This window comes from Nilaparvata lugens, chromosome 3 (assembly GCF_014356525.2).
Source record: "Nilaparvata lugens isolate BPH chromosome 3, ASM1435652v1, whole genome shotgun sequence".
Taxonomy (NCBI): Eukaryota; Metazoa; Arthropoda; class Insecta; order Hemiptera; family Delphacidae; genus Nilaparvata; species Nilaparvata lugens.
In genome coordinates this window covers 64,390,105-64,413,022 of record NC_052506.1, presented here as the reverse complement: position 1 = coordinate 64,413,022, position 22,918 = coordinate 64,390,105, and the positions used below count along the sequence as shown (strand labels likewise).

Sequence of the window (22,918 nt, the reverse complement as noted above, 5' to 3'; positions counted from 1 at the left end):
GAACCTAGTCCGTTACAGCTATTCTTGTGACTTTTCAAAATTATTTGATTCAATGGTTGAGTTGCAGTATTTGGTGTAGAAGTAATAAAGGAAGACTTTTTATAATTTAAGGTTAGAGTATGATTGTCAAGCCAAGCTTTGACCTCCGAAAAACCCTTCTCAGCTGAAGTTCTAGCTGCCTCCCAAGTTTGACCAGAAAAAATTAAAGTAGTGTCATCGGCAAAAGAAATTGCTTGACCATTTTTCAAGTGCAGGTTCAAGAGGTCATTTATGTATATTATGAATAAGATTGGAGAAAGAACAGTTCCTACAAGAACACTATGGCATGTTCAATCAGTTAAGGATCTCCAGAGCTATACTACACTTTTTTAACGGTTATTTTTTCCAACCTGATGTATGGCAAAGACTGAAGGAGCGTTGAGTGACAGTCAACAAGACCACTGAGTGCATTCTGTGGATTATTGACATAATTTCTAAAGGTGTACATCCTCAAGACATTTGGGAAGCCAGATAAATTTGACTTAAAATACCAACGATCAAAAATAGACAATCGATCGATGCAGCATATTATATTCGAGTATCTACAAATAATTCTCTATTTCCATCATCACTCCACTTCTCAGTTCCCACATCAGGAACTTCACCAATAGTAACGGGTGTTTTTTAGTCCTGTTACCCAACATTCAATGCTTTGATTAGTCATTCCTTAGTATGTCTAAGTTACTAAATATTATTCAAGAATTTGCTCAAAATGTCTATCCTTCTGAGGTCAAGAACACTTTAACTTTTCCCTTAATTATGTTCTATGATGAAACCACAAAAGTATAGACCATAGAGTGTGGTATATTATTTATTCTCTTGGTGAGATACATTCTGTTCATAGCACGAATGGAATTCACACAGAATGTTCCACAGTTCAAAGATAATCGACTCGCACTGTTGTGTGTATTGAGTAGGCTTACCAACTTTATACGACAAAAGAATTTCCTTCAATAGAAATGAATTACCACTCACTCACAATTACAATACTGGAATCCTTTTGTAGTAAGATTCATTTTAATGTCGGGAGAACAAATTTGCCCAACGACCAATGGATGCTCATGCAACGTATATAGATTCAAACCAAATGTCAGTGGAATGAATGCCACTAAATTTCATGTACCAAGTTTTGGGATTAGTTCTCTTCTTGAATGAATTCTCATCAAATGAGTTGTACTTTTTGTTAACAATAGACAATTACTCAAGTCCCCATGCATTGAATAGTATTATTGCTTCAACAGAATCATAACAACTCACCCTTAGAAGATTGGCGGACCGCGGACCAGTCATCTAATGGTGCTCAGTCTTTGAGTGTAGGTGAGGTCTTTACCTTTTTACGTCACTTCCACCAACGATTGTTCATTATTGTAGTGAAAAATAAAAACAAATATTGTGAATTTGGCGAGGATGATCTAGCTCTATGTATTTGTACTTATAAGCAATAATTCACAATCAAAGTATAAATCTTAACATGAGACAAACTGAATCTTATGGATGTGTGGAAATGTAGTGTTTCATTATATAATTATATCTCATTCAATGAAATACATCCAGAAACGGGTAGGATAATCCAATAATCATCTATATTTTTACTTTCCTTGCCCTATTACCATAGGTAAGGAAAGCATTGCTTTCCGAAAAAATTAAGGTACCCCAATTTGTAAATTCCTATACGTTTCGGCACAGAATTACAATAGGAGTTTTCTCTGGTTTCGGGGTCTCCTGAGCCCAAAAAAGTGGTTTCTGGGTATTGGTCTGTATGTGTGTGTCTGTGTGTGTGTGTGTGTGTGTGTGTGTGTGTGTGTGTGTGTGTGTGTGTGTGTGTGTGTGTGTGTGTGTGTGTGTGTGTATGAGTGTATGTGCGTCTGTGTACACGATATCTCATCTCCCAATTAACGGAATAACTTGAAATCTGGAACTTAAGGTCCTTTCCCTATAAGGATCCGACACGGACAATTTCGATCAAATGCAATTCAAGATGGCGGCTAAAATTGCGAAAATGTTGTCAAAAACAGGATTTTTGGCGATTTTCTCGAAAATGGCTCCAACGATTTTGATCAAATTCATACCTAAAATAGTCATCTTTATGCTCTATCAACTGCCACAAAGTCCCATATCTGTAAAAATTTCAGGAGCTCCGCCCCATTTAGGTAAAGTTTGATTTTAGATTCTCAATTATCAGGCTTCAGATACAATTTAAACAAAAAATTCCAAATGGAAAAGATTGAGCATGAAAATCTCTACATATTATGTTCTTTAACATTTTCACCCGAAATTTTAATTATCTCGAAATTCGAGAAAATGTTATTATTCCAATAATTGCAAACTGTTGGCAACTGTTGATTCTATTAAATCATTCACTATGAAGAGATAGCAGACCTCATGTGTCTCCAGCGTTATAGTCCTGTCACCAGCTGGCTTAGATCGTTGAATAGTAGACTTGAGATGCGCGGGAACACTAGCGTCAGGTGATCAATTTTCATAACGGCAAGGAAAGTTGTGTGAGTGCACCACACCAGATTTTTTGGTGTTTTAGATGAAGTTTGATGATCAATTATTACTTCCTAACTTCCTAAATGAACAGCTGGACTTCATCTGAAATTTAATTTATCAGAGTTCTCATCAGAACAGCGTTACAGTGAGTCAAAAATGATCTTGCATGCTCTCTCTTCGATGAAGAGAAAGAACAGGCATTCCCCAAATCTTCCGTACCTTGAAACCCTCACTTCATCTTTCTCCAACCATTAACGGTCTTGTAGGCACATCACTGTGACTGTTTTCCCTGTGGAGGAAAAAAGAGATAATTACAAGGTGGAAAATAATGAATGGTATTAAGCGGGCTGAATATTCTCATTCCACACATCGAATCAGTGGTAATGTTCAGTGGAGTGAGAAAATTATCTGGGTTTTCGCTTTTTTCCACCAGACATTAGAGCCATTTATTGGCCAAATGAAATGGTATATTATCTGTTCTTTCGAGAAGTTAAGCCGGAAACCGCTGAGTGAACAGGTAAAACGTCAATTTGAAAAATCCTCATAAACACAGGGCTCTATATGAGTCATATTCTTTCCAATTACAAGTGTAACCGCTGGTCATTAACATTCATTTCTTTATACTATAATTTGATTCACGGAATGAACCTGAAGAATTGAAATTGCTAATACTCATTGTGTCATTCTGAATTGTTGAAACCATGAAATGGAATAAATTGAAGTAATTTAAGATATCATTATTGTCAAAGGCTAGAAAGAATATCAAATGTACTGTTACCTGATAAGCGATAAAGCTTACTTATCAACAGCTGAGACTGGGATAAGAGCACCGTTCTATACGGCATATTTTGAAAGAATTATTTATTGGAGAATTGTAATTTATTGCGAATAATTTGTAAATTGTTAGGAGTCATTCATCAGATTTAGAGGTTACACCTTTGTTTACATTATTGAACAGCTGTTTGAATGCATTCTTTAAAACTAGTTGAAATGATTCTTTGTACTACTGACTTTAAGTTTGAGACAAAACAAAGATATAATTAGTTCTAAATCTAATAATTATTGTAAAAAGGGTAAGAGTTTCAAATAAAAAATATTTATTTTTGTTAAAATTATTCATTAATGGGAATGTACAACTTGTTAAATATTATAAAAGTGAGCAAGATCAAGATAACCATGATACAAGCATTATCATTGATAGGAGCAGTAATATTAATTTTTTTGTTATTTATGATTATAATGAGAATCTTTTGTGTGAAATGTTAATATTATATGATTATTATGAAATCAACCAGACGGATTGATGTAAGAATCTCTGTGATCAGTTCAAGCCAGTCATAGGTCAGAAAAATGACACCAAAAAGGGATGACATTCAAACATGGTATTCTAATTTTTTATCAGCGACTAAACTGGTCTTATCATATTTGGTAACACATTGTACGTTGTATGAGGGGAAATATGAAGAAAATTCATTTATTCATAGAGGTAGATAATTTAAGTTTTTTCATTGTAAAACAAGAACTATTTTCTTACTCATATCTGACGTAATGCATACGTCATACTAATTCTACCAATAGCAGAATTCCTATACAAATTGAGTAAGTCGGAACTGTTCAGCCAAAAGCTTAGAGAAGCAAGACTTCAATAATTCCTTTTGAAGGCTTCACCGTAAAGACCCTCATTTTAAAAGTTACCACTTTCTAGTGAAATTCTTGTTCATTCAATTTTATCTATTCTAATTGTAAGCCAATACTCAAGGCGATATTATTTGTTACATTTTAAATCATTTAGTCAATTGATAGCTTCTGTAAATTTTAATTTAAATTGTTCATTATTTAATTGGTGAAGGAAATAATCAATTTCAAAATTCCCCACGTGCTGGAGACCGAAGTTTGGACGAGCCACCGATCATATAAATTAATTCAAAGAAACCACTACACCAGGAAGGATCACGTGAGTTCTCTCTTATTTCATGGGGCCACACAATTCGCTTCGAAAAAGTGCAGAAACTATTTCAATTTTTATTTCGTCGAATGATTGGCCACGTCGACAAGCGCTTTAGTTATAAGAATCATACTGAATCAGAACTGTAATTTTTTGTTGTCGATTAACTGTCTATATCTGCCTGTCTATATCTGTCTCTTTACTGACCTTGATTAAGTCTCTAATATTGTAACATCTTGATTAAATAATTTTTAAAAATTTGATTTCTTCATAAGAATTTGAAAACTTTTGTAAAAAATGTGTATGATAGCAAAACATCATGGCAAAAAATCAATTAAGTCTGTCGACATTAAATTATTCAAAACCTTTCCATCAAATTCTTAAACTGCACTGTTTTTCAATTATTTTGATCATTATTATTATTCATTATAATTCGTATTTATTAATCTGCTTCCTGAGTTCGATTATTTCCTCAGCCCTTCAAATGTTGTGCCTGACACGTTCTATCTGATTCGGGGGCGCATTACTATCCTTCATCTAGAATCTAGATAATCATGCGTTACAAAACCGAACAATATCAGTCCTCAGTAGAAAAATCTACATTTATATCATTCAACACCCCAGTAAACTCGAAATTATCAAAGACCCCGGTGATCCAAACTTTCGTCGATAAAATCACTGTATTTCCAAAGCCCATTCTTTTATCAAATTTAAACTTCTGTAAAAAACCTTTTTCACTGCACAACATGTTGATCTTCATGTCGTTTTATCATCGTCGAGGTTACGGTACGGTACCTTGCTTTCCGCGGTGGAATTCTCTTGGTTGAATTTGGCTTGAGGGCGACGTCTTCTTACATCCCTGGACCTGTAACCTGAAGAGGGTGATTTTTGAAGAGGTTGAACACGAAGTGATGGTCTTGAAACGGTGGTACATGGGGGTTGTCACACACATGGAGTTTTGGTCTCGAAGCGGTGATACATAAAGCGGTGGCACATGAATGTGTGACACAAGAACCACTTTACAGCTTAACTTTTTACTCTTCCAATAATTGATCATTACTTAAAAGAAGATTTATCTATTGATTCAAGATTATTCAAATTATCTAATTTTATTCTCTTTTCAGATTCTCTCGTTCGAATTACTCATTCATTGTATCAGAATTAATTTCAGGAATCGTTCATTGTATTATAGCATTCATGAATTGATTCAACAGAATAGAAAACTTTCTTCTTCTTCCTCTTCTCCTATTTGGATTTCTATGCTCAAATTACTTAACTTATTCATTGGAAGGCCTAAATGTCATGAGAAAACACTGTCCGAAAAAAAAACTATAAAATGTCTACAAGCCAACTTGTATACACATTAAAATAACATATCCTCAGAATCAATCATAGAAAAATGATCTTCATTCCGTTTAGGACTTATTCATTACAGAAAATTAAAACAATCTTCTATCACGGACATATTCAAAATGACACAATATTCTCAATTTATTATCGACTTCAACAATACTCTGATAGGATTTCCAATTAATAGAAATCTCTGGATTACAACTTCAGGAAGTCTACGTTGTGATAATTTTATCATCTAAATTTCTCGACGACTCAGAGCCACAATTCTTAAATATATCTATCCTGGGAAACTACTTGAGTCTGGATGTCACGGTTAACTGGAAAAGGAGAGAAAAAACGATTCCGCTAAATCGCTTTTAATAGCTCCTACCTATTTCATATTCAATATGTTGTTATTTCAATCCAGATCTATTTATTGTGGACTCAAACGGAAGTCTACTATCTTCCAGCCCTATTTTCAAATATTCAAAGAGTGATAACAACTTTTCTGAAGTTTACAGAGCTCTCATAAAATTTCATCAGTAAAATGATGTACCGTATTATAATTCAAGCCCTGATATAAGAGTATACAATGATAAATAATAATCATGATAGAATTGACGAGTTTTTAATGATTTTTACCAATTCTATATCAACGTTAACCATTCGTAATTAATTGGACATTAATCTGTTTAATTGAAGAATACTGGCTTCAAATGGAATAATTAAGAGTAGGTTAGTGTAGAATCAACACTCAATATTGTTTGTTTGGAATTAAATTTTGTTTATTTAATGTTTGTTTTGAAACAAAAAAAAATTATAAATTTATTATTATTTATAAATTATATAAAAACATAAATATATAAATTTTGTTTCAATTATATGTTTGTTTGATGGAATTTTCAATCAGGATAGAGAGTAGGTGTGAGTTTCGATTGCTGTCTCACATGAAAGCTCAATCACAAATTATACTTGTTTCAAATGTAAGCGAGAATTTGAACATCCCAGTCACATGACAAAACCAAAATGATCGAATGTAATCAATCTAATGGAAATTGCTTGCGAACACGTGATACCGACTGAAAGGCTGGATCGTGAGCTAGTCCAGTTTTCGTGCTGTTGCAAATTTCACTGAACATTCTAAACGCTCTTATCGTTAGTATCAGTTGCTGAGTCACGAGTCACGAGGATGCTCGTCGTGAATGCATTTATACCAGAGTGCCCCCTTCAATCACAAGTGCTCACTGAAAAATGGAAATTGATCGCATTTATGATGGAAATTTGCTGTAACCCTGACTGTAGAAGAGTGTTTCAAGAGTGCAATGAAAAACGAACATTTAACCGGATAAGTTCTGATGAGATTAAATAGGAAATTAGAATTTTAAATATTTATATAGTCAGTTAATAGAAACAGGAGAACATCCATCAATAAATTATGCACAATTTTGTGATGTATGATATTGTATGTACATACTCCGATAATATTGTTTCAGATTACCTTTTTGCTCCACTACTCCAATAATAACGGATTAGGCTTATGTGCTTTCAAATCTAGCAGTTCAAATTGCTACGTAATTCTCATTGACCAAACGAAGTGAGTTCTAAGATTCATGTCGGCGGTTTTGCATTTCTCTAGTGTTTATGTATATATTTACGTTCTTCATTTATGGCAAAACGCGGCAATAGATTCTCATGAAATTTGACAGGTATGTCTGGGTTGAATTTCGCGTCGACATATAAATAAGGTTTTTTGATATTTTGCCTTTTAAGGATAATACAAAAGGAAAAGGAGTCTCATTCGAACGCTAATATCACTAATATTAAGATCACTAATATAATTATTCATAAAAAACAGCTGTCTAGTGGAGTATTAATTGCATGCAATCAATGGCCCTTATGAATTATGACGTTATTTTTGTCAATAACGGTTTGCCTGGCTTGGCTGCAGTCGGTAAAGCATGAGTAAAAAATTATATAACTGTGGTTGTGGTTCTAAGGATATAATTTAGACCAAATTCTTACTGGCTCGCCCAGGAGCTTCCGCAATTCTCTGCTCTTGGACAATTTATATAAATCTCTGGAACGTATTATTTCCAAAGATTTGATTATCAATGCTATATATCGCTCTCTAAACCAACCTATTTGGTGGAGAATAAAGTCGGATGGTAATCTTCTTAATACTTCAATACTGGTAACTAGATAAATAAAAATGAGATTGGTCATGCATTGAAGTAGGGAAACAAATAAAGGATACACCATAAAAATTGATACGTATATTAAACGAAAATATCAACGAATGATTAAATTTAGAAATATATAGAGCAACAAGCAAAAAATAAGAACAAATTATATATCAGAAAGAAAATATCACAGATTAGCTCACCAGTTTTTTAGCACGAAACGTTACCATGTGCTTTTAGAATCATTAATCATATGCATTTATTTTATGCAGCTCAGATATCGACTTGCTGCTGCTTGTTGACAAAAATCTCAAGTATATCTTCTTTCCAAAATAATGAAAATTAATCAATTGATAAATTATAAATCTCAAATATAATAATCCGTATATTTCTCAGGGCTTAAGGTTCGGCCTCTGGTGGAATTAGATAAATTAATTTATCCAGTGAACATGAGCTATATCTCTATAATTTGTTAAATCAATGATTGAGGGAGCTTATTCAAATAACAATATCAAATTTAAATATTTCTTTAATCTGTGCATCATTAGACATATAAATTTGTTATAATTATTAACTAGTAGAAATACATTTTTTGTACTCTTCAAGTTTGCGCAAGTTTTATATTAATTTCGATATTTATAACCTTTCGACGAGCTAGATTTTCATATTTTTATTTCACTCGAAGCACTGAGGGCGCCCTAAATTCATATATTTCGATAATTATCACTCACGTGCTGAATTTCACAAGATGATAGTGGCGATCCGAATTTCCTGTCGTCCTGGATTTTCTGGTGGCCAAAGTCGTCTTCTCCAAGGGAATAAATAAATATTTTAATGACTTATGCTTTAATATAGCATCACTAAGTCTTATACAAATTAGTTTATGAATTTAACTTTAAATCTTTCAAATGTACAATTCAACAAAAGGGACTTGTGCTCTATATTTAGTGGCGTTCCATGGCAGCGTCTGGCAGGCAAGTGGGCTCTGTCCTACCCCTATTTTCTACAATCATACTTCCAGCTTGGACAAATTTGCATATATTTAAATATCCAGTTACTATGCAATTAAAAAGATCAAATAGTCCGTGCCAATCTGCTAAGTTATTACCTATATCTTAGGTATTATATTTTATAATTACTCGGACCATATCCGATACATAAACTGAGTAGTGATAACTTATAAATTCTTATCATTTATATAAATATCTATAGATAAATTTGAATCGGCTCGCTATTGCCGCCCATCCACTACTGCAATTTGATTGGTTCATCCAAAATTCATAAGTGTATCCATGCGCCTACTGAATATTATACTTCCTTAATATTTTTATTTGTTTTATGTGTTTTGTTCATGCTCATTACAAATAATAATTTTTTTTTTAATTTTATAAGTTGTTTTTCCCTTTACAATAAGTTGCCATGTGCTTACCAAATCCTCTAGTTGAATACTATTTGTTTACAACAAAATTTGCCAAGGTGTCTGGCTAGATTTCAAATTATACGGCTTGATCGATTATTAGGTTGCCGACCAGTAGGTATTATAGCCTAACCTCAAAATTCCAATACTTTATATAATATAATAAATAGCAAATAAAAATTCTATTCTATTAGGCTGTTCTAATTTTAGCCATGATACCCGTTATTATCCAATCTTTCACTTGTTGCTATCGCACTCGGTGATAATAGAGCAGCTGTTTGCTCGAGACCTATAAAATTCTTTCAATTAGCGATTTTGCTTGCTTATCAAAATTTAATTCGTTACAGAATAAAACCAGAACAAATGCTCATGAGCAAGAGCATGGAGCATAAGGTTTTGCTCATGAGCAAAAGGTAGAAGCAAAAGCATTTGCTCATTTTTATATGAATAAGCTTTACCTTATACTCTTACCTCATGCTCCTGAAATCTGGAGCAAATGCTCACATACTTTAGAGAATTTTCATCAGCTGATTTGCTTTTGTAGCCTTAGTTTGTTTTTATAGCTCACGGAAGCGCTAAATATGCAAGTAGGGTGCACCGCTTGTGTTTGCGTCGTCTGCTCTGTTTTCTATTTATGGATAGAGTTTTAGGTTAGTTGAGTTTAGAATTTTGAAATAATAGCGTGAAAAAATCTCATCTCTATAATAATCTTCAGCATATTCTTATTTCTTATAATAGCCTTCTTATAATCGTCTACACTCTTATCTTCTTAAATGCCTATTTCCTATTTTGTGATGCCCATCTTTATAACAGGTTTGCTCAATGGGATAATGGTGATATAATTATATCATGGTTGAATCTAAAAAGAGTTTTATAGTTCTCAACTATTGGTTATGATCGTATCTGGTATAGTTTCCTCTTCCTCATACGAATTAGTTGAGCCATTTTACTATGAGCAAAAGGTGATGAGCTGCTGTAGACTAGACTCACCTTTTTTGAAGCATTTGCTTCAAAAGTTGAGCAAATGCTCTAGTTTATTCATACAATTTTGAGCAAAAGCTTTTACTTTTGAGCAAATGCTCAAACTATTTTTTTGATGAGCATGAGCAAAAGGTTTTGCTCACGTTCATTCATAGGAAATGTCGCAAATGCTCAATATTTTAGAAGTATAAGCAAATGCTCATCTTTATTCATATGGCCCAATATCTCAATTTAACTTATTAAAAAAATCAGCTGTCGTGTTGACTATTAATTGCATGCGATAATAACTGAAAGTAACATAGTATTATCTCTCGAGCTTTCTCTCTGCTTTGAACTCGGGCTGACCTGTTGCCAGTATGAAGGAGATAAGCTTTTGATGTTAGCATTTTTGATACACCAACCCCAACAGCCAAGACATTCGCCGTTTTCACACCAATATCTCGCAGACACGACATACAGTCAGGATTTACTCTGATGGGCAGTATAAGAAGAGGCTGTGGTTTATAACCGCGCGAGGACTACTGTTCACAGAACTACCAGTAAAAAAATTATTCCATTATGATGAACAGGTCGCGTGAAATAGGAATGAAATATTCTCCATTCTAATCCAGAAATGAAGTTCTGGAAGTTATCAGATTCATTTTCAACGTGGGGAGTATGATAATATTGTTAACTGGAGCGAAGCTGAGGTCTTGGTTTCGACTCGATCGGTTTTTGTCTGTTTTTTTTTTAGTTACAGTCGCAGTCACAGTCGCAGTTATTGTCCGATTTGGATAAAATTTGGTATTCGAGTACATTGAAACAAGGCACGTTGACGTATAATGGCTTTTATAAATATAAAGGTTTTTACATTTTGAATTTTGAGGATTATACAAAAGGAAAACGAGTCTCCTTCGAACATCAATATTACCGTAAAAATCAGACCATAGATTTATTCATCATACATATACCTGTTATTTCAGAAGTAAGTATGAGTCTCTCTTTTCAAGTTTGAAATTTCAAAAATATAATACTATATTTTCCAGTTATCAGTTCAAATCCAAATTCATTTTATTGAGCCAAAAAACATTCAGGCCAAGTCAAAACATGGAAAAAATAAATGTCAAAATGACAATATATAATTAACAATTTCAGCATATAACTGACTCTTGTTAGCTCAGATATTGTTTAGTGTAGACCAAAAACAGAACTAGATTCCTGTATTCAGTTGTATTATTTAAAACATTAATATTGATGGTTGAGTGAAATTATTTTTATTCAATTTGGTTTCCAACTCATCTCAATTCAAAATTCCTAGTTTATATTTTAGACTCAAAATTGGATAAAACTTATGAAGTGATAAACATAACCTATTTTTAGACAATTTCTATCCAAATTTGGGAAAGGAACAGTTTTGGGCTTTAAAGGTAGGCGCACACAGATCGTCATCGGACGGACGGCACGCATCGGACGGATCGGACGGTTAGATTTGATGCATTGTTTTCAATTGGAGTGCGCATACCTATCCGCATCAAAAGGTGCGTACAGTCTTTCGCTCTGCTCCGCAACCGAACGTCACTCGAGCAGAGCGATTGATGATCGACCGGTGAGCAAGAGTTTAGTTTAGTTTAGTTTAGTTTAATTTTCGTCATGTAACACTACATAATCAAGCAAAGCTTGGTAGTATATGACACGTCAAAAAGTATTGAGTAAAATACTAAAAAAAAAAGTAATCATAAAATAGAGAAAAAAAAGAAGAAAATCAGAACATACAAAGTAGTTGGAAATATATGCCAGCAAAAAATACCTACACGCGCCAACAGTTGAAGCTTTCCTCTACACTGTACGGAGATGCATCGATCAATTTAGCTTTTATTGCATTCTTAAACCTTTTTGGGCACTCAATACATTTTATTTCAATAGGAAGAGAGTTATAAGCTCTTAATCCGCTATAATGTGGCCCTTTCTCTAAGCTTGCGGTTCTGTGTTGCGGGTACTGAAGATGAACTATCTGGTTTCTAGTATTGTAACTATGATGGATATGACTCTTTCTTTATCTATCAGTTCTTTCTGTCTTTTTCTCTTTTATTTTTTACAGTTTTTCATATTCTTCTAGTTTAAATCAAAACATAGCAAATACAGTACGATTAGAAAAATTTGTTAGTAATTTTACTTAATGAAAATACAACACTCTTACACTGCGCACGGGTCCCAAGACCTTGCAGTGTAAATTCCAAGTATAATGTAAAAAATGAATATTTTGTATTTTTTGTTCTTCATGGAAATAAATTGATTTTGATTTTGATTGACTACTCTTGTACTATGTATCTTTCAAATTTATATAACTTTGAGATATTCTGGAATGGGATGATGTCTATTAGGTTTTCACTCACACAAAGTGTTTATTCCAAAAATATTCTTTTCGAATAAATATACTCTCTATCTATTCAGATTCTTCAAATACCAAAATTTTTATAATATTACCACTAAGTGCAATAGGTTCTTGAGAAAATCATCTGCTATTTTCTGTGTATAACTTGGAGAGTTGATGATGTTGATGAAAAAACATCCTTCTATCTGGCCAAAGCCAGTAGTTTCTGAATTAGCCTAATTTTGAGGTCACACGGGCTTTCCACAGATTTAAAAAAAGTTATTCAATCTACGAAGATGGAATATAATATATTCCATATTATGTAAGAAATATCCTAAGTGAGAGAATATCCCAAGAAAAAATGTAGATGATATTTGGATATACACAATAGATACGAAAATATATGAAAATATTTTAACCAACGGAAATAACGGGATGTAACGTACTTAATTGTATAAAGTCACGTATGATCAGACAATGGTCTGATTATTCAAAAACGTTTCATCCAACACCTGATATGCAACCAGATCGGCAGAATTCTGTATTCCGAGCAAAGAGATGTTCTCACAAGATTGAGATGACAAGTAGTAGAAGATGGTTTTAAAAGCACGTTCATCTCTCGTGAGGTTCGATTCAGGTACTGCGAAGGCTAAGCACGCGACTCTTTTGATAAATGAAGTGTCACTGCTTGAACGAATCACTGCTTAACGAACTCAACATTCGATACCATCCTGTCTAGCTCCTTGCAAAAATCATGAATGGGGCGCTTAGATAGAGTTCTCAAATAGATCTTTGAAGAAGGATTGAGGATAGATTCAAGATATGAATCTATAGAAGAGCTGCAATTGGTTGTAAATAAATCAATTCTGATGTAATTCTTGTTCTCCACTTGCATGTATGATGTATTCTCATCCATTTATGACAAAAGACACTTAAGTTGCCAAGTCATTTATGAATTAGATACACATCTACGAGTTTACGAATCTATTCTATTCTCAGTTATGTTATTTTCTCAAACTGCTTTCATAGCTTTTGAAATATTGTGAGTGGAGAATATTGGAAATAGCTAACTCTCTATGGAGATTCAACTCCTTTCATGGAGAACATTTTCATCAATTCAATAGAAAATTAACGTACAAGAAATCTGACAAAGAATGTTCTGCAGGAATCACAGAGAGAATCTTCATTAGCAATATGAAAGTTGAAGATACAATCAGTAAAATCAGGGTTTTCTAAAATTCATGGTTGTATTACAAGCCTCAACTATTAGTCTACTGATGTAGGAAACTATTTGGTACACAGTTTAACAAATAGATTTAACTGTTGAGCCCAGATGAGTGTTGGTCAGGCGATGCATGTCCAAGTGGATTGCAGTTTATAAACCGGAGATTGAACGTATCAGGTAGGTAGTTGGCGTTCTGTTATTCTATTTTTTCTCTACAGGATAGCCACGTTTCAAATTAAACGGAAGCCGACTTTAATGTATTCGGTACAGAATCTGACGTGTTAATAATAAATCATAAGCCACTTTGGGACTAATCTCATCATATAGGGACGTTGTTAGATGGAGGGTTGTGCGATATTTAGGAGAAGTTGGTGGGGTGTTGGGAAGGGTTTTAGACCTTATCGTTCTGATTGGAGAGGGGTAAACGATGAGGGGGCGACAAGGAAGGGGCCACTTTGCATACATGAAATGTTTATCTGGAGTCGGACCACGGAACCTTATAACCAATATACTCCTCACACACTCAGTCTCAAACACACGCACGTAGCCCACCTCGACTTATAAATATTTGTATTTCGCATACCGGAAATCTGGGCCCTCGTGAATAATTTTGTCTAATTCAAGATGGAATAGTGATCATAACTACTCGGATGAAGATTATGAAGCTGGATCAGTATTTAAGATTATTATTCTCTCCAGAAGCAGTCTTGAATCAGACTTCAGGAGGGATGAGATTTTACTTTGTTCACAGAAATAGCCAGTATGGACCTCTGAGTGATAAGACACTGATTGTAAATATAAAGAAAATAAAAATCTCAGTACCCTTCTTTTAAAATATTTTATCACAACATGTTTCGGTCATTTATGCCATTTTCAAGTGATATGAATTAAATAAATAAATACTACTGGAAGATTCTTATTTTGATCATATGTTAGTGTATTCATATGTTTTTATGAACTAGGACTGTAAATTTTGGGTTTAAATTCGCATGATTCTATCAAAAATGGGGTTATTGGTGTCTAATTGGATTAAGTCTATTATTTTATCTCTGTTTAATTTTGCTGCTTTATAATTATGAAATTCTTCTTTTATCTTTACAGATATAAATTCCAATATGAAAATACTTAATTATGGTAAAAAAAGTCAAAAACTGAATGTCAAAGAAGAATTTCATATTTATAAAGCAGCAAAATTAAACAGAGATAAAATAATAAACTTAATCCAATTAGACACCAATAACCCCATTTTTGATAGAATCATGCAAATTTGAACCCAAAATTCACAGTCCTAGTTCATAAAAACATATGAATACACTAACATATGATCAAAATAAGAATCTTCCAGTAGTATTTATTTATTTAATTCATATCACTTGAAAATGGCATAAATGACCGAAACATGTTGTGATAAAATATTTTAAAAAATGGTACTGAGATTTTCATTTTCTTTATATTTATATTACAAGTAGCACTATACAGGAAAGAGATAAATAACACTGATTGTAATCTTAGTATGGACCAAAGACTTGATGAAGTTCGTTCAATTGCAGAGCAATTGAGTATACTCTGAAAGTATACTTACGATTAGGTAATATACATACGATAGGTAAGTATCATATCTTTTTGCAAAATGTGCTCTTGTCGAATGAAGGAATGATGAATTTGTACTAAAATGATTGAATTTGAAAAATGAATAACAGTGTATATCTACATTTTAAAAATTTCTACATTTCAATCTACATTTTAAAAATTCCATATATCATGAAATCGGGCGATAGAAAATCAAACTTCAAAAACTTAAGCTCCAAACTGAATTCGAACACTCATGAGCTATCATCATCAATATAAGTTATTCTTTCACAAATCAAACTATATTGTCAATGAATAAGCCAATTCAGATGCTCTCAAATGACAAAGCACTGCTATCAAACGTGAATCTAATCAGAGTAATGTGTTTATTAGTACTTGTATATTATCTGATATGCCCGAAGCATAGTTGGTTTTTTGGGTTCAATGAGTCGGAGCCGAATGTTCCATTGAGAGTGCGTGTGCATGTGCGTGCGTGCATGTTTGGTTGACATCACTCGGTCGCAGGCTGCTCAACCAGTGCATCACCAGTTTCAATTAATCCACGTATACTCACTCTCTCTCTTTCTCATCATTGCCACAGAAAGAATGATTCAGAACTGATGAGAGAGAGTGCAACTGGAAGTGAGGAAAGGGGTGAGAGGGTGGGCGGGAAACACCATCGATGTTAACATACTGTACGAGTCAGCGAAGGCCCATTCCAATCAATATGTCTACTTTCTAATTGAATTTATAATTGAAAACCGGGCTGACTGACCTTTCAACTAGGCTGGATTCCCCGGAAAGATACAAACGTTCTTGAGTAAGAAGGTATTCATACTTGTAATGTTGATACTTATCATTCCCATTTTCCTATCATATTTGAATCCTTACTCTCTAGTAGATGTTACACAACCAAAACTACCCTTCATTTATGCTTCCTGAAAAATTCTCTTCTGATATTCTAATATTTTTGTCTCATCTCTTTATAAATCTCTTGGTTGATCATTATTTGTGACTGTCAGTAGCTAATTTCTCGTTGAGTCCACCAGATTTTGTTCAAAAGTATAGTATTTCAATTAATATTAGACAGAGTTTCTAAGAAGAAAACCGTTGTTAAATATTGCAAAGACCTTATTTAAATGATTTTCTCAAGAATATTTCCAAATAACGTTTAGTGTGCTCATCTAAAACAAAGACCAAAGTCACCGTGAACAACTTATAGCAATTTCTCAAGCATCCTGATACCTCTAGCTTTGGAAATTCCTAGCGTATCTCATCAGAAAATTTCCCGCCGGCTGAATATGTGTGAGCGCGCAGTGGCATTCGCTTGTATTAACAGGTGGAAAGCAGCGCAAGCGCAATGCGGAAAACTTGAGCGTTCACGTCGTCCGACAAACTACCCCGAGTCGCTCAGTTGATGTTTGGTCGTCGCCGCGTGACAACTGAACGTCGCAAATCGATCAACGACCGTGACTGTCGGCGCTGTGTCATAATTGTGTCGATTCGTGAACGTGAAAAACCTTGTCAAGAAATAAAAAGCTTTTCAAAAACGTAGAACGTTCCCACATCAGTTTTTGTGACTCTTTAATTGATTGGAGTGTCTTCTAATCACAAAGCAACCAAGAAAAGGACATGAGTAATACTTCGAAATGACATCTTTCTCTGCAAATACATGACTCCTCATGAATCAAAATCGATTTTGTACCTCCCCAATATATTGTTTGCATTTAGATTCTCGATAAGTGAACTATAACCCTATCAATAAGACATTGTTACTCCAAAAAAGCTATTAGCTATTATAATGTAGAAAAGTTTATATAGATTCCCTAACACTTTGTAGACATTGTAAGTGAGGTGGGAGAGGTGAAGCAGCACATACAAGTATACAAGCATGATAACAGTTTTCTTCAGGGAGTTGAACATCATTGTGACAGTTTTCTGGTGATATCGGGACAGGGGAGCTTATCGTCACCAGTGCTGCGTTCTCAACTTTCGCTTATCATGACGTACTCCATGGTGCTTCTTCTCTTTCTCATCGCTCTGATGCCTGAGGGCGTCGTTTTCGGATATCATCACAAAGGTAAAAGGGAAAATATCACATTTTCTATCATATCACAAATCTCGTTGACAGTTACAAGCATATCTGATTATATTACAGCAGTCTCAACTATCTCTTTTTGAGATCAATTAGTCACTTAAGTTCCTAATCCTATGATGGGTTGACCTTGAGTTGAAAAAAGGCTGAATCTCAAGCTCCTCGCTTCTGATTCCAAATTTATTCGTTCAAGGAAGTAAACTTTCCAATTTATTATAGTATGAAGTTTCACAATATTCCTGGAACAAGTAGAAAGTCCATTCTTGATTATTTGTTATGGAACCGAATTAGCCCCAATAATATAGAAACTGTCTACATTGGAACAGTAGAGTAGAAAGTCTCATTGATATCATTCACATTATATGGTCTATTGTAGTCTATTATAGTAATTCTGAGAACAATATCTTTGGGAATTGAAAGAAAAATTGATATTCTAGCATACTTGACATTGCATACCTTACCTGCATTCACGTGATAGTTTTTGAGTAATTATAAATTATACGTGATTTTGTTTCTCAAAATTATTAAATTACAATAAAATCCAGAAAAGTATTCCTTGTATTGGAGTTATAAACTGCATACCGAATCCCTGTACGTGATAGACAAAAGATTACTTCCAACGGGATAGGTTACTCATTCCATTGAACTCATTCAAAAAACGAAAATTCAGTGAGAAACATTGACATGTTTTCAAGGGCCGATTCGATCTATACACAGTGTAAATCTTATTCTTCTTGGTATAATCGTTCAACTGGCTCTTATCTATATAAATAAAAATCTAGCCTCAAATTTTGACATTCCATAACTTTTTTATGTGTGCATCGAATTTGATGATTTTATCTTGGTTGTAATTGTTATGTTCAGGAGCAGGTTTATGGCCTATCAAATTCATGAATCCGACTTCAGGACTCTTTCCTACCGTCCTTCAAAGTTTACATGTAATCCTTAATATCGAGGACCGAACTTCGCTCTGGAGTACACAAGCATAGGAAATTTATCACGAAAGAAGAAATTATAATAACATTCATCGTTTATAGAAAAGAAATGTTCTATCCAATCACAGTAAAATGAGATTAATTTCCAGAGGAATGCAAAAATTCCTCTCACAAAGGCCCGGTTGCACAAAAGCCGGTTGAATTTTAATCCTGAATTATTTCACGTAAACCAGATCAAAGAAGACCATTCAAAAAGATGCATCTACTGGAATAATCAGGATTGAGAAAATTACGGATTTATTGCAACCGGAACTAAGTACCTAATTGGATGAATACAAAAGTTCAACAGCTGAGTCATAATTTTGGCACAGTGAACACACTGAACTCGCTCACTAACATCCATTATCAACAGATGACGAAATAATTATTATCAGCTGTTTATCCAAGGATGAATAATAATTATCCTTTTACTTTCCTTCAGCGAGTTTTCTCAGGGATGAGACCTAGTGCAATCGAATTTTCATATTATAAACCTACGATGTTCTGAATTTTGTGAGAATCGTTAGAGCCGTTTTCGAGATCCGGTTAAATACAAACATAATATAAACATCTAAACATCCAAGCATCTAAACATATGAACAGAAATTGCTCGTTTAATAGTATAGTATTGGAGAAGATTTGTGAGCTTGCCACACAAAGGAATAAAAACCAGCTGTTATAATCATTGCTTCATCCAACAGCCGTCAGTAGATCTGTTTATCTATTTTCTTCCTACTGATTCACGAAATAATTTCAATTATAATAATAATGCCGCGTTACGGACGACGTCCAGTCTTGGGTCGTAGAACTCAAAATGCTGTAAATTCAAAATATGCAAGGGAAAATCAGTAGCAAGGAAATATACCATTCAATTTCCCAGCAATCTGCATTCAACTATATCTAAAAATACAAACTGCTGCACAACTAACTGAGCCCATAGATAGTCTGTATTGAGATATAAATGTAAATACCAATTGTTGGATAATTTTCATGAAAGTATAGTGCATGAAATTAAGCTAAGGCTAAGTACACCTCAGGATGCGCGGCTTGGTGATACAAAGTGTTGATCTTATGGAGATCGCCTTATCACACCGTTCCACGCAATGCCCGATTCAGGGTGTGAGTTCTTCCATTCAAACCAATAAGCAAGAAGCACTTAGATGCGTAATGCCGCATTGCGCCTCCTTATGTGTGCATCCAGCTAAAGTTTGTCATGAGATGCATTAACTATTTGGCGGTACGAAGTTAGCCAGGCCAGCTAGCCTTTTCAAATATATCCTGTTTTTCCTATAAATTACACTTCTAAGGGAAGCGAATGTGAAATTTGTATTAATTTGAGATTCCTTCATATTATTCATTATTAACTCCCTGAAGGAAAAGATTGATGACCTCAGCTTCGCCTCTGGCAACAATTTTCCTGAGGGAGAAAAAGCATTTTTCACTCGTGATGTACACAAAATTTCTCCTCCATCTGTAAAAACTGTGGAAAAAACATTTCAAAAACTTACGTGACCAGTAACAATGTTTTACAACATAATCTGAGAAGTAAACAGCTGGCAGTAAGCACAATTCACTGTCGACATCTATGCGCGATCCGTCGGCAAAAGTTGTAAAAATGATGGCCAACTTATAACAGCTGTGAAAAAGTTCGCGTTCCAAATTGGATTGGAAATATTCGTTGGCTTGTATTTTGAATAATTCGGGAAATTATAAATATTCATAGTTTACTAATATGAAGTATGTAATAATTTTAGCATACGGAAATATATTTCATATGTTTCTCAAATTAAGATCGAGGTATAGCATTTAGTTGGCTCAATGATTTCTCTATATGCTTCCTCATCTGAGATAAGACCTTTCAACCTATTGCGAAAGTAATAAAGTTTTCCTGTCTAAATAGTGCTAACTTTACTCACTGGAACATAATACTAAAGTGTCACTCAGGACGAAAAAAAAGAAAAACTCCCTAGAGCGTAAAAGTAACTCCATTTAAATAACATGGGAAGCATCTCTATTTTAGTAACTTACATTTGAAATATCTTAGAAGGTGTGATGTACCAATGATTGTACAGTCCTCAAAATACACAATAAATTTGTTCATAGGCTAGTACGAGAACAGAATAATTTCTATCACCGTAGAAACAATACAATCTTATCTGAGGTAGATAGACGACTGTTATCTAACTTACAAAGCAAGAAATAAATAAATCTGTAATTATATGATTTCCAAAAAAATTGTCAATGGAAAAAACCGTATATGTTTATATGTCTATGGATTGGAACAGTAAAGTTGTATTTGAAGGTTAGTTTTGAAACGAAAACATAACCCTAAAACTAACCAAAGCTAACTCATTAACAAGTAGCAAATTGAGAAGGCAGTTCGACTAAAGATCGATCATAAAAATTATATATGATTAACTTTTTCATTTCTATACTTTCATTTCTAGGCCAAATAAGCCCGAATATTTATTTATTTGAACTACCAAAAAAATATACCTGTTAAAAATATATAAACAAGTTAGCTTAGCCATATATAACGATTGAGGGTCGATATTCTAGCATATAAAAAACCATATAAACAAAAAGAGGAAGAAATATTTATTTATTATGGTGTTCGTTATTGTTATAAGCATATATATTCTTATATTATGTCTACTTTATGTTATACAAGCATGTCTATGTTCTATAATCATTAGCTGTTCATTGAAGCCAATTTGAATGCATATCATCATAGACGAATTCTATTATTTATTTATGTATTATTATAATTATAAAAACTAAATGATAATTTGGAACAACTTAAAATCAGGAATTTCGCCCTATTTTAAAAGCTTTAAAGTTGGACACAGTGACACCACCCATTCTGCATATTGGTTACGTCACAGAATCTGACCAATCCCGAATTAATATGTAAATTTGGCGAGATAAAATTTGAAGGAGAAATTCAAGTGAAAATTAGAAGAGGAAGACTCGAGGCCATTTTGCAAGGATCATCGGTGGGATACAGACCTAGTCCACGTACCTAATTGTTCAAAAGCTTTAATTTCTGTTTAATGTAATTCAATCTTCGTTTTTCTGTTTTTAAAAAGTTGTTCCTAAGTTCCTATAATAATTGTGATACTAAGATTTTAAATTTCATTTAAATAAACCCTGAAATTATATTAGTGAAGTCTGTTCAACATTTTTCGCCACGTGGAAGGACCCAGCCGGAACGATATATTCTACGGCCGAATATATTTCGAAAAACCAAAAAACGGAAACAAAAGTCTACGTAAGTTATTCGAAAGTATAAAAGGGGACCCCCATAAATCTGCGAAAATTGTACAGCGCATAAATTCGTCCATTTAAGAAAAGACATGACTGTAGTTTTAAGGGTACAAAATTTATCATAATTAAATTTTATAGTATAAAATAAATTTAACTATCCACGCTGTACTTAGCCAAAAGGTCTATTTTCCTTAGGCGAAACCACACCCTGAGAGTAATTTCAATTATTAATTTGTTCTATTCTCTGAATCACCATTTCATATTTACTTGTTTTTTCTTGTTTAATTCGTCCAGTTTATGACCCTTTCCAAAGGGCTATTATCCATTTTATTTTGTTTAATTGAAGAGTACCGAACTTTTTATATAATATTTATAATTTAAAGACACAAATCTGCTGTCTACCAATCTTCATCCTGTATCTATTTGAAAGCTATTATTTACATAATCTGTTCATTAATTTATTCAATATTTGTTGTAAAAGTATATCCTTCAGAATATATCCATTTTACCGTTTTATTAAACTGGGTTTACTTCATTATACCTTCAAATTCGTTCTTTCTCGACTGACACACATTGATCATTCAGGACACATCCTGTTTTGCAATAGTCAGACATTAGCGAGTATAGTATCTATCATTAGACTATTATTTCTTCTGGTGGTAAATGGTGGTCGATTTTCTCATCAAGTAATAAATTCTGTCATCGAGAGTACCCTGCAGAATCAAATAATAAATCGACTTCCACTAGCCTACCCCACCGAGGTGAAGTGAATCCTACATCATTAGCCGATCAACATCGCAAAGAGAGGTAGTAAATCGTTTAAACAGCGTTAGAATTAAACTCGGTACTCGAAATATTTACTATTTTGGTTCAGCACTTTGCTCTCATACAACCTATAGTACTTATCAGAGACCTGGTTCGCATGGATTTGCCATTCTATCTGTTGTTTCATACGGTCTAAAATCTTTCCAAATTACGGCACAATTATTGGATTCTGGATATATTAGTCATCATTTGGAGAAAAGGTTCACTCCAAAATTACTGTCTCTGT

At 33.7% G+C, this 22,918-nt stretch overlaps 1 protein-coding gene across 2 annotated transcripts in view; it reads left to right on the top strand.

Annotated features, from left to right (window-relative positions):
• Positions 1-16,939: 16,939 nt before the first annotated feature.
• LOC111052206 (limbic system-associated membrane protein) overlaps positions 16,940-22,918 on the top strand; it is a 353,095-nt gene continuing 347,116 nt past the window's right edge. For both annotated transcript variants that reach the window (XM_039424316.1, XM_039424318.1), the window contains exon 1: positions 16,940-17,611. In XM_039424316.1, coding sequence (XP_039280250.1) covers positions 17,533-17,611 — 79 coding nt within the window. In that variant the 5' untranslated portion in view covers positions 16,940-17,532. The remainder of the gene's footprint in view (positions 17,612-22,918) is intronic.